We start from the raw sequence: 13,343 nt of genomic DNA on the forward strand, positions 1-13,343 counted from the left end.
ACCTTTGGTAAGTTCAATTGATTGGACATGAAGGCACACACCAATCTGTATAAGGTCCCACACTTGACAGTGCATATCAGAGCAAAAACCAAGCCATGAGGCCAAAGGAAAGGTCCGTAGGGCTCCGAGACAGGATTGTGTCGAGGCACAGATCTTGGGAGAGGTACCAAAAAATGTCTGCAGCATTGAATGTCCCCAACATTGAATGTCCCCAAGAACACAGTGGCCTCCATCATTCTTAAATGAAAGAAGTTTGGAACCACTAAGACTCTTCCTAGAGCTGGCCACCTGGCCAAACTGAACAATTGGGGGAGAAGGGCCTTAGTCAGGGAGGTGACCAAGAACCCAATGGTCACTCTGACAGACCTGCAGAGTTCCTTTGTGGAGATGGGCGAAACTTCCAGAAGGACAACCATCTCTGCAGCACTCCACCAATCAGACCTTTATGGTAGAGTGGCCAGACGGAAGCCAATCCTCAGTAAAAGGCACCTGACAGCCCGCTTGGAGTTTTCCAAAACGCACCTAAGGACTCTCAGACCTTGAGAAACAAAATTATTTGGTCTGATGAAAACGTTTGGAATAAATGCCAAGTGTCACTTCTGGAGGAAACCTGTCACCATCCCTACTTGAAGCATGGTGGGGGCAGCATCATGCTGTGGGATATTTTTCAGTGGCAGTGACTGGGAGACTAGTCAGAATCGAGGGAAAGATGAACAGAGCAAAGTACGGAGAGATCCTTGAGAAAAACCTGCTTCAGAGTGGTTAGAACCTCAGACGGGGGTGAAGGTTCATCTTCCAACAGGACAACGACCCTAAGCACACAGCCAAGACAACACAGGAGTGGCTTCAGAATAAGTCTCTGAATGTCCTTAAGTGGCCCAACCAGAGCATGGACTTGAACCCGATCGAACATCTCTGGAGAGACATGAAAATAATTGTGCAGTGACGCTCCCTATCCAACCTGACATAACTTGAGAGGATCTGCCGAGAAGAATGGAATAAACTCTGCAAATACAGGTGTGCCAAGCTTTTAGCGTCATACCCAAGAGGGTATTGTGTGTGTAGATTGATACTTTCCAAATGCACTGTATATTGTAGGGACCAAGCTCTCAAGTTAATTTGACTCTGACCTCTTACCGTATAGTATTTTCTCGACTTCTTTCAATCAGGGTGTCGGCGGTAAACCCATTTCAACGTGAATGCCTGACCTGCTCCCTGTTCAAAACACAATGCTCCTACTACGATGCAGTCTTCAACCAAGACTATCAATATGTCCTGCTGAACTGTAGAGGTAACAGTTCAATAAACATAATCAGTTCAATCTGAGTTGGATACATGCCACCTGTCATTTTGCAGTGTGTTTTATATAACATTTTCAGTTGAATGTACAACATATAAATTACAATAATAATTAGCAGACATTCATTGACGTTTAAAATGTTGTCATGAAATGCTTAACAAATTATTCGAAATTCTGACGAGAACAAAAATGGTTATACTTGGTCTCGTTTCTGCAGGTCCTGGTATACCAAGAACCACCCTTTACAAACTGAATGACATGAGCAGTAAGTACAAGAGCACCATCAATTCAAACAATAACAACCATGGCACTGTGTGTATACTGCTTGCTTGTGTAAGAAAGGAAGAACAGTGGGATGAGGGGAAGAAAGGATTTTTTTAGCAGGTCAAGGTTTTACACTTAATTCAAGGAGTTACACCCGGGAGTACACCTGGTTCAAATCAAATCAAATGTATTTATCACATACACATGGTTAGCAGATGTTAATGTGAGTGTAGCGAAATGCTTGTGCTTCTAGTTCCGACATGCAGTAATTACCAACGAGTAATCTAACCTAACAATTCCAAAACTACTACCTTATACACACAAGTGTAAAGGAATAAAGAATACGTACATAAAGATATGAATGAGTGATGGTACAGAACGGCATAGGCAAGATGCAGTAGATGGTAACGAGTACAGTATATACATATGAGATGAGTAGTGTAGGGTATGTAAACAAACTGGCATAGTTTAAAGTGGCTAGTGATACACGTATTACATAAAGATGCAGTAGATGATAGAGTACAGTATATACATATACATATGAGATGGATAATGTAGGGTATGTAAACATTATATTAAGTAGCATTGTTTAAAGTGGCTAGTGATATATTTTACATACATTTCCATCAATTCCCATTATTAAAGTGGCTGGAGTTGAGTCAGTGTGTTGGCAGCAGCTACTCAATGTTAGTGGTGGCTGTTTAACAGTCTGATGGCCTTGAGATAGAAGCTGTTTTTCAGTCTCTCGGTCCCAGCTTTGATGCACCTGTACTGACCTCGCCTTCTGGATGACAGCGGGGTGAACAGGCAGTGGCTCGGGTGGTTGTTGTCCTTGATGATCTTTATGGCCTTCCTGTGACATCGGGTGGTGTAGGTGTCCTGGAGGGCAGGTATTTTGCCCCCGGTGATGCGTTGTGCAGACCTCACTACCCTCTGGAGAGCCTTACGGTTGTGGGCGGAGCAGTTGCCGTACCAGGCGGTGATACAGCCCGACAGGATGCTCTCGATTGTGCATCTGTAGAAGTTTGTGAGTGTTTTTGGTGACAAGCCGAATTTCTTCAGCCTCCTGAGGTTGAAGAGGCGCTGCTGCACCTTCTTCACGATGCTGTCTGTGTGGGTGGACCAATTCAGTTTGTCTGTGATGTGTACGCCAAGGAACTTAGAACTTACTACCCTCTCCACTACTGTCCCATCGATGTGGATAGGGAGGTGCTCCCTTTGCTGTTTCCTGAAGTCCACAATCATCTCCTTAGTTTTGTTGACGTTGAGTGTGAGGTTATTTTCCAGACACCACACTCAGAGGGCCCTCACCTCCTCCCTGTAGGAAGTCTCGTCATTGTTGGCAATCAAGCCTACCACTGTAGTGTCATCCGCAAACTTGATGATTGAGTTGGAGGCGTGCGTGGCCACGCAGTCGTGGGTGAACAGGGAGTACAGGAGAGGGCTCAGAACGCACCCTTGTGGGGCCCCAGTGTTGAGGATCAGCGGGGTGGAGATGTTGTTACCTACCCTCACCACCTGGGGGCGGCCCGTCAGGAAGTCCAGTACCCAGTTGCACAGGGCGGGGTCGAGACCCAGGGTCTCAAGCTTGATGACGAGCTTGGAGGGTACTATGGTGTTGAATGCCGAGCTGTAGTCGATGAACAGCATTCTCACATAGGTATTCCTCTTGTCCAGATGGGTTAGGGCAGTGTGCAGTGTGGTTGAGATTGCGTCGTCTGTGGACCTATTTGGGAGGTAAGCAAATTGGAGTGGGTCTAGGGTGTCAGGTAGGGTGGAGGTGATATGGTCCTTGACTAGTCTCTCAAAGCACTTCATGATGACAGAAGTGAGTGCTACGGGGCGGTAGTCGTTTAGCTCAGTTACCTTAGCCTTCTTGGGAACAGGAACAATGGTGGCCCTCTTGAAGCATGTGGGAACAGCAGACTGGGATAAGGATTGATTGAATATGTCAGTAAACACACCAGCCACCTGGTCTGCACATGTTCTGAGGGCGTTGCTGGGGATGCCCTCTGGGCCTGCAACCTTGTGAGGGTTAACATGTTTAAATGTTTTACTCACGTCGGCTGCAGTGAAGGAGAGTCCGCATGTTTTAGTTGCGGGCCGTGTCAGTGGCACTGTATTGTCTTCAAAGCGGGCAAAAAAGTTATTTAGTCTGCATGGGAGCAAGACATCCTGGTCCGTGACGGGGCTGGTTTTCTTTTTGTAATTCGTGACTGACTGTAGACCCTGCCCCATACCTCTTGTGTGTGAGCCGTTGAATTGCGACTCTACTTTGTTCTATACTATTTACCGCAGAATCCAGCCTATTGACCAAGTAATGCTCTAAATAGGGAATAAAATGCCATTTGTAAAGCAGTCTAGGATAGTGGAGTAGATAAATGATCAACCTCTTCTTCCTTTGCAGGCACAGTCCTTGAGTGATGTTGATTAATTCACTCATTAAAGTTGCGTCATTATATCCTCCGTAGGGCCACAACAAATGTATATCGCTGAATCAGTTTCCTAGCAATTTGATCATCATTTAGATGGATGTGGTACAATATTTAAATGAAACCTGGGTATCCTAAAGCATGTGTATGCATTGAGTGGGATGTGTTTGGAAAATGTGTGTGAACAGATATGGTAATGTGATTAAATGAAAGGAGTCATGTGTATTAAATCAGGTCTACCATATGATTTGATTATGCTGCTCGTTTCATTTTAAATGGGTTTTATTTTCAACTATGGATGTGTCTATTTTAGGATATTATGGCATACAATGTGCCTTTAGAAAATATTCATACCCCTTGATTCCACATTTTGTTGGGTTAAAGCCTGAAATCAAAATGGATCAAATAGATTGTTTTTCTCACCCATCTATGGTACACACAGTACTCCATAATGACAAAGTAAAAAGCTGTTTTTAGACATTTTTTGCAAATGTATTGAAAATTAAATACAAAAATGATCTAATTTACATAAGTATTCACGCCCCTGAGTGAATACATGTTAAAATCACCTTTGGCAGCAATTACAGCTGTTTCTTTCTGGGTAAGTGTAACGCAGACGCTGCGAGTCAGGACGCAAGTACAGGGGGTGAATTTAGTCATAAATAGAACAGAGAGGGGGAACGAGAGTAGACGTGACTTTAAGTCTCTAAGAGCTTTGCACACCTGGATTGTAACAATATTTGCACAATATCATTATATTTATTTCTTCAAGCTCTGTCAAGTTGGTTGTTGATCATTGCTCGACAGCCGTTTTCAAGTCTTGCCATATATTTTCAAGCTAATGACAAGCTTACCCATAACATGATTGGGCCACCAACATGCTTGAAAATATGAAGAGTGGTACACAGTGATGCGTTTTGTTAGAATTTCCCCAAACATAACGCTTTGTATTCAGGATATTTTTTGAATATTTTTTATTCTGTAGAGATTCCTTCTTTTCACTCTATCATTTAGGTTGGTATTGTAAAGTAACTACAATGTTGTTGATCCATCTTCAGTTTTTCTTAAAGTCACCATCGGCCTCATGATGAAATCCCTAAGCAGTTTCCTTCCTCTCCGGCAACTGAGTTAGGAAGGATATATGTATCTTTGTAGTGACTGGGTGTATTGATACACCATCCAAAGTGTAATTAATAACCATAGAGCGAGATGGTTGGAGTCGTCAACAAAACCGCAGGCCAAAAAATATGATGACAAGTTTTTGAACTACCGGTAGTCTCTTTGATAAGATATACAGTATAAAGTAATCTGTGCATTTGAACGACAACATAAATACACCGATTTCACTTTTGCATGTCAAAAACCGAATCACCACTGCTGCGCATGCTGCCACTGTTTTGAACAGATTATATTATACTATTTAGAATGAGCAGCCAGCTCACGAACAAACCATTGCAACAGGGAGAACGCAATCAGCATACAGATGCAATAAGTTAAAACACATTATCTAACTGGGGATAGCTATCTATCATAATTTCACAAAGCATGACACGCTAGCCAGTAAATTTTCATTCATTCATTTCAACTTAATATTTCCGAGTTAGTCAGAGGAGTTTAGAAAGACTTGAAATTGGCATGGGAGCTAACGAGCCAGCAAGCTAACAGCTGAAACGACTAAAAGTATTTCTCAGTGTTTCTGAAAATTACTGTAGCTGAATGATCCATTTTGCCTTGTGATACACAAAGTTTTATGCTGTTTTAGTCCACACAACATGTCGCCCTGTGACCTACAGTAGAACCTGATAAACAACATCAGGGGGAAATTATACAATTAGCCATGATTTTTTTTGTCTTACCAGATCTGCGATGAAAAGATTCTCGGTGGGGTATCCATCTGTCCTTTGACCCTATTTGGATGTAGTTTTTTGGTTTATCAGGTCCCAGGCTCCTAAGACTTTTATGATCATTTAATTACAAGTTAATTACAATTTGCTTTTTGCTTTTTCGCCTAAAAAGGCTGATCTATTGTAGTCTCACATGTGGAAAGTAAGCCGTCTGGGGCGAGAGACTCATTGGGAGGAGGAGACTAGAGCACACCCAGAAGTTCTGACTGAACCAAAGCATATTTGAGCCCCCCTGGATGGTCCATTTACTTTTTGCTGTTATAATTAATGCTATGAAATCCTGTGATTTCATCGGGGCTTTTCCCACTCATAGCAAATAGCTGGCAACACAATCCAAGCAATGTTCTCGCGGCCATTGCACACATGGAGGCGGAACAGGCACTGCTGGCAGTCACTGAAGTAACTGAATAGCTTGTTTTGAACTATATATTTTTGAAACAGGAATATTCACACATTGCAATTTTATGAGCATTTAAAACATAATCCTTGATTCATTTAATATATATATATATTATATACACACAGATTATAATAATTTATTCAATATATATTTATGAACTTTTTTGGCCAAATGAACCAGTTTTATATATATATTTAATTTGTATTCATTTATTTACAACAACAGAAAATATTTAACCTTTATTTAACTAGGCAAGTCAGTTAAGAAAACAATACAATTTACAATGATGGCATACCCTGGCCAAACCTTCCTCTAACCCGGACACTGGGACAATTGTGCCCCGTCCTGTGGGACTCCCGATCAGAGCCAGTTGTGATACAACCTGGGATCGAACCAGGGTCTGTAGTGACGCCACTAGCACTGCAATATATATATATATATATATATATATATATATATATATATATATATATATATATATATATATACACCGAAAAAGTGGGTCGCCACCCCTCACGCTGCAATGGGCGAGCCACTGCCGAACTTCACCGCTCTGAAACGGATATTCAATGTCTGCTTTTATATTTTTACCCATCTACAAATAGGTGGCATTCTTTGCGAGGCATTGGAAATCCTCCCTCGTCTTTGTTGGTTCAAAAATCGAAATCAAATTTTATTGGTCACATACATATGGTTAGCAGATGTTAATGGAGGTGTAGAGAAATGCTTGTGCCTCTAGTTCCGACAGCGCAGTGATATCTAACGAAATGCTTGTGCATCTAGTTCCAACAGTGCAGTAGTATCTAACAAGTAATCTAACAATTCCCCAACTACTACCTTATACACACAAATGTAAAGGGATGGCATAAGAATACGTACATATAAATATATGGATGAGCGATGGCAAGACGCAATAGATGGTGTAAAATACAGTTTATGAGTAATGTAAGATATGAAAACATTGGATCTGTGTTTGAAAATCACTGCTCAATTGAGGGACCTTACAGATAATTATTCAGAAAAGAGCCTTTAACTTCTACAACCACCTAAAAGGAAGCGAATCCCAAACATTCCATAACAAAGCAATCATTTAAAGAGAGATGAACCTGGAGAAGAGTCCCCATAAGCAAGCTGGTCCTTCACCCCACAGAGCCCCAGGACAGCAGCACAATCAGACTCAAGCAAATCATGAGAAAACAAAAAGATAATTACTTGACACATTGTAAAGAATTAACAAAAAAAACTGAGCAAACTAGAATGCTATTTAGCCTTAAACAAAGAGTACACAGTGGCAGAATACCTGACCACTGTGACTAACCCAAACTTAAGGAAAGCTTTGACTATGTACAGACTCAGTGAGCATAGCCTTGCTATTGAGAAAGGCCGCCGTAGGCAGACATGGCTCTCAAGAGAAGACAGGCTATGTGCTCACTGCCCACAAAATGAGGTGGAAACTGAGCTGCACTTCCTAACCTCCTGCCCAATGTATGACCATATTAGAGAGACATATTTCCCTCAGATTACACAGATCCACAAAGAATTCGAAAACAAATCCAATTTTAATAAACTCCCAGGGTGAGTTTATTAACTCACTGGGTGAAATTCCACAGTGTGCCATCACAGCAGCAAGATTTGTGACCTGTTGCCACAAGAAAAGGGCAACAAACACCATTGTAAATACAACCCATATTTATGCTTATTTATTTTCCCTTGTGTACTAACCATTTGTACATTGTTACAACATTTGTATATTTGTAATGTCTTTATTGTTTTGAAGCTTCTGTATGTGTAATGTTTACTGTTCATTTTTATTGTTTATTTCACTTTTGTATATTATCTACCTCACTTGCTTTGGCAATGTTAACACATGTTTCCATGCCAATAAAGCCCCTTGAATTGAATTGAATTATTTAATGTGTGAGGTACAAAGATGAGGTAGCCGTTGAAAAATCAGGTTAAACACTATTATTGCAGACAGAGTGAGTCCATGTAATGTATTATGTGACGTGTTAAGCAAATTTCTAAGCAAAACGTATTTAGGGTTGCCAGGCATTTCAGCTTTTCATTTTTTATTACATTTGTAAACATTTCTAAAAACATCATTCCACTTTGAAATTATGAGGTTTTGTGTGTAGGCCAGTGACACAACATCTCATTGAACCCATTATAAATTCAGGCTCTAACAAGCCCAAATTTACAAATAGTCAAGGGGTGTGAATACTTTCTGAAGGCAATGTTATGCAAATACATTTAATAACATTATAATGTAATTCGGAGTCTATGCAGATATTGAAACATAATGCTTTACCATGATGGATTTAAGAGAGATTACGTGTGCTTAATCCAAATATTTATTTTTCCATCTCTGTATATAGAGAATGACACTTTGGAGAAGAACACTGCACTAAGAGATGCACTGATATATAGGAATATACCAAGGAGAGATATCAGGACCCTACAAATCAACAACTTTGGTATGACAATCCAATCTTTCTCATGATCATTCTATCATCGTGACCATCATCTTCATAATCATCTTTGGTCTATTAACATCATCACCACTGTCACTGTAATCATAGTTGTCATCATCAGCATCATCATGAATCATCATCCGTATCCCTCATGTGGTTCATTCATGGAATAATAGCAAAGTAACAGGTAACATATTTCAGCTTTCAGCCTATTTCAGCATATTTCACCTGCTACGTGCAGACAATTCGACAGGCAGAGTTTTTAGATGTAGTGTGAGCCATGGAGCTTGCAGTGCCCGAGTACATAATAAACAGATACCAGGGATAAACACAATTAAAATAACAGGTGCACAGCTCTGTGAGGTGATTATGAATCAGCTCTGGAATGAGAAGCCTGCCAATCTACTAATCCAATTAGATGGGATGGCTCGCCATATGGGTTCTTCACTCTGAACCGTGTGCGCAATTAGACACAATGTGCTGCATTTCATTAAGGCTTCTGAATGGAGACTGCGCCTCAATTTCTAGCTCCATTTCAAGGATTGCCTTTTGTCCATGTTTTTTTCCCCCACTCTTGATTTTGTATGTAGGCTGCCATACGTGTAAAGTTGCCTGCAATGTAATCAGTTGCTCGGTCATTTGTCGAGCGATGTAACATGTCATTTGTCAAGTCATCATATCATGCAATCAGAACAGGTTAAACATCTGAAGATTCTCTCAAGATTCTCATTGGAGAAATAAACATGATGTGTTAAGGTACTACATTTGGAAGGCTGATTGGTACTTAGTATAATCAATGTGCATTTGAGGTGTAAGGGAATTCTGATTTATTTTATAGCACTTCGTCTGGAGCTGACCTTGCCAATAGATTTTGATGAGGCCACAGCGCATCCACTTCTGCTGATCCTGTACGTATCCTACCCTTCACCAATCCTTATCTTGGAGTGTACTGTGTGTGAAATTTCCCTACATCCTTATCCTTATCAATGGCTTCAGATTTAATATTGTTTTAGAGCAATAGCAGAACCAAGTTTCACATCAACATTTCTCCTGAGATTATTGAGGGATCAAAATAAAGACTATTGTCATTCCATATATCACTCCAGGGACATCAATAATAAGTGTCTGTGTAGTGTGTTTATCCAGATAGTGTTTTTCCAAAAAGTCTTATTTCTGTATCAGTAACAAGGTTTCCAAACAACCGTTTTTATGCGAGTAAAGTACATGTCAGATAAAAACAACTGTCACGACAGGCCTGATGGAAACTGCTAATTTGTCTGTAAACTTTCCAAATGTTGAGAGAACTAAATACGTTAGACAAGGTGGGATCTTTTTGTGTCTGCAAAATTAATTATGTGAGAAATGGTGGTTGAAATTACTTTAATCCGGAATATTGATATAACAACCATCATATCAATGTAAACTTGGAGTCACACGGTGATATGTTAGTGTGGTCCTCCCACTACGACTTGGTTACAGATTAAATAAATTATGATGAACTTCACAGGGTGGTGAAAGTACACGATGATGAGCGTGATGCTCCTTTGATTTATTCTTGGCTGCTGTTTGACAAATAAATATAATCTTGCTGTTTTGTTCATAATAATCTCATCATGTAGGCTAGCCTACCCGAACTGTATATCGGTGAGCTGTTGGTTAGAGCTCACATGTCTAAACCAGAGTGGATATTTAAGTGATAATGCTTGAGAAACCAGTGTTTGGAGGATATATTTGCACGGAAATTGCGTCTCGGGCCTTATTTACAGTAACAGCCTAGGAACAGTGTGTTATCTGCCGTGTTCAGGAGCAGAATGAAAGATTTTTACATTGTCAGCTCAGGGATTCGATCGAGCAACCTTTCGGTCACTGGCTAACTGCCTCCCCAATGCAACAGGTTTTTCAAAACAGATTTAAATAATGATTGACATATTTTAATAAAACTTCTTATTTAGATTTATTTATTCATACTATTTCATCCTTCCACAAGATTTAGTCCTGACACAAATCTAGGGTTGATACCCAAGCCGGCTAGTCGTTCGTTCAATCGGTTCGGTTGCCAGAGATGCGACTCAGCCATTCAGTCTTTTTGTTCTGTATCTATGGACACGACCCAGTTGTTCATTCGAAATGTGCTATTACCATACTGGTTGGCAACATTCTTATCCCTTGCTTGCTAGCTAGCCAACTACGGCTAACTTACTGTCACGTCAAAACTGCAGCTGGAATAACAGCAAAGTAGCTGCATTTGGATTTGTTTGAGCTGTTTTCTAGTGACACTTATTTGGATATATCCATAACAATGAGCTAATGAGGTGCAATTTCGCCTAGAAAATGTGCTCACTCGTCAGGACACTGTTCTTCAACAACACAGCTAACACAATCACCTCAAACTGAAGCTGGAAAGACTGCAAACTAGATGCACTTCGTTTTGTTTGACCTTTTTTCAATACAATTTTTTTGTATACAGTGCATTTGGAAAGTTTTCAGACCCCTTGACTTTTTTCACATTTTGTTAGGTTACAGATTTCTACAATTGATTAAATAAATTATTAACCTCATCAATCTACACACAAAACCCCATGGGGCGGCAGGGTAGCCTAGTGGTTAGAGCGTTGGACTAGCAACCGGAAGGTTACGAGTTCAAACTCCCAAACTGACAAGGTACAAATCTGTCGTTCTGTCCCTGAACAGGCAGTTAACCCACTGTTCCCAGGCTGTCATTGAAAATAAGAATTTGTTCTTAACTGACTTGCCTGGTTAAATAAAGGTAAAATAAAAAATAAATAAATAATGACAAAGCAAAAACAGGTTTTTATAAATGTTTGCAAATGTATACAAAATAAAATACTTATTTACTTGAAAGACTTGAAATTGAGCTCAGGTGCATCCTGTTTCTACAACTTGATTGGAGTCCACCTGTGGTAAATTCAATTGATTGGACATGATTTGGAAAGGCACACATGTCAGAGAAAAAAACAAACCATAAGTTCAAAGGAATTTTCCGAGAGCGCCTAGACAGGATCGTGTCGAGGCACAGATCTAGGGAATGGTACCCAAAACAATCTGCAGCATTGAAGGTTCCCAATACCACAGTGGCCTCCACAATTTTTAAATGGATGAAGTTTAGAATCACCAAGTCTCTTCCTAGAGGTGGCCGCTCGGCCAAACTGAGCTGTTGGGGATAAGGGTTTTGGTCAGGGAGGGGACCAAGAATCCAATGTTAACTCTGACAGAGCTGCAGAGTTCCTCTGTGGAAATGGGAGAACCTTCTAGAAGGATAATCATCTCTGCAGCACTCCACCAATCAGGACTTTATGGTAGAGTGGCCAGACAGAAGCCACTCATCAGTATAAGGCACATGACAGCTCGCTTGGAGTTTGCCACAAGGCACCTAAAGGACTCTCAGACCATGCGAAACAAGATTCTCTGGTATGATGAAACCAAGATTGAACTCTTCGGCGTAAATGCCAAGCATCGCTTTTGGAGAAAACCTGGACCATCCCAGTGGGGAAGCATGGTGGTGGCAGCATCATTCTGTGGGATGTTTTTCAACGACAGGGACTGGGAGACTTGTCAGGATCGAGGTAAAGATGAACGGAGCAAAATACGGAGAGATCCTTGATGAAAATTGAACATCTCTGGCGAGACCGGAAAATAGCTGTGCAGTGACTCTTTCCATCCAACCTGATAGAGCTTGAGAGGATCTGCAGAGACATTCCGACACGGAACTAACCACTTGACAGATCCTCCACATAAGAGTTACAAGTTGGAAACCAGAAGGTGATACCTGAGTTTAGAGTTTTTTTGGACATTTCATCATTGACCTTTAACCTTTTTCTCCCCAAGTTCGTGGTATCCAATTGGTAGTAGTTACTGTCCTGTCTCATCGCTGCAACTCCAGTACGGACTCGGGAGAGGCGAAGGTTGAGAGTCATGCGTCTTCCGCAACACAACCAAACCAAGCCGCACTGCTTCTTGACACAATGCACATCCAACCCGGAAGCCAGCCGCACCAATGTGTCGGAGGAAACACCGTACACCTAGCGATCTGGTCAGCATGCACTGCGCCCGGCCTGCCACAGGAGTCGCTAGTGCGCGATGAGACAAGGATATCCCTACTGGCCAAACCCTCCCTAACCCGGACGACGCTGGGCCAACTGTGCGCTGCCCCATGGGCCTCCCGGTCACGGCCGGCTGCGACAGAGCCCGGGCTCAAACCCAGAATCTCTGGTGGCACAGCTAGCACTGCGATGCACTTGTACCCAATGATCACAAGTTAAAACATAAAAAACAGTGAGATTCGCAATAGGGAGTAAGCAAAAAAACTCATTGCAGGTTTCAAAATCAGTTTTTCCTAATCCTAGCCTTTGATGTAACAGAGAAGCATTTTTTAGGACATTTCTTCCCATCTTTTTAACCACAGTTTATAGAAACATGCAATTTTAACATATTTAGACACTGGTATGGTGCTGGAGAAATGAATATGAGGTTGAAAAGTGGCAGAATTGCCCTTTAATAATGTGAATAATTTAACTAGTTTTGCCATTTTGTCAATGTTAGCAATCTAGTTAA

At 41.1% G+C, this 13,343-nt stretch overlaps 1 protein-coding gene across 1 annotated transcript in view; it reads left to right on the forward strand.

Annotated features, from left to right (window-relative positions):
• Positions 1–13,343, forward strand: part of LOC135519618 (inactive dipeptidyl peptidase 10-like) — a 65,665-nt gene that overhangs the window by 48,610 nt on the left and 3,712 nt on the right. Inside the window, exons 15-18 of the mRNA XM_064944857.1 lie at positions 1,170–1,291; positions 1,518–1,565; positions 8,676–8,774; positions 9,610–9,679. Of these exons, the coding sequence (XP_064800929.1) occupies positions 1,170–1,291; positions 1,518–1,565; positions 8,676–8,774; positions 9,610–9,679 (339 nt within the window). The remainder of the gene's footprint in view (positions 1–1,169; positions 1,292–1,517; positions 1,566–8,675; positions 8,775–9,609; positions 9,680–13,343) is intronic.

The sequence above is a fragment of the Oncorhynchus masou genome, chromosome 29, assembly GCF_036934945.1.
Source record: "Oncorhynchus masou masou isolate Uvic2021 chromosome 29, UVic_Omas_1.1, whole genome shotgun sequence".
NCBI lineage: Eukaryota > Metazoa > Chordata > Actinopteri > Salmoniformes > Salmonidae > Oncorhynchus > Oncorhynchus masou.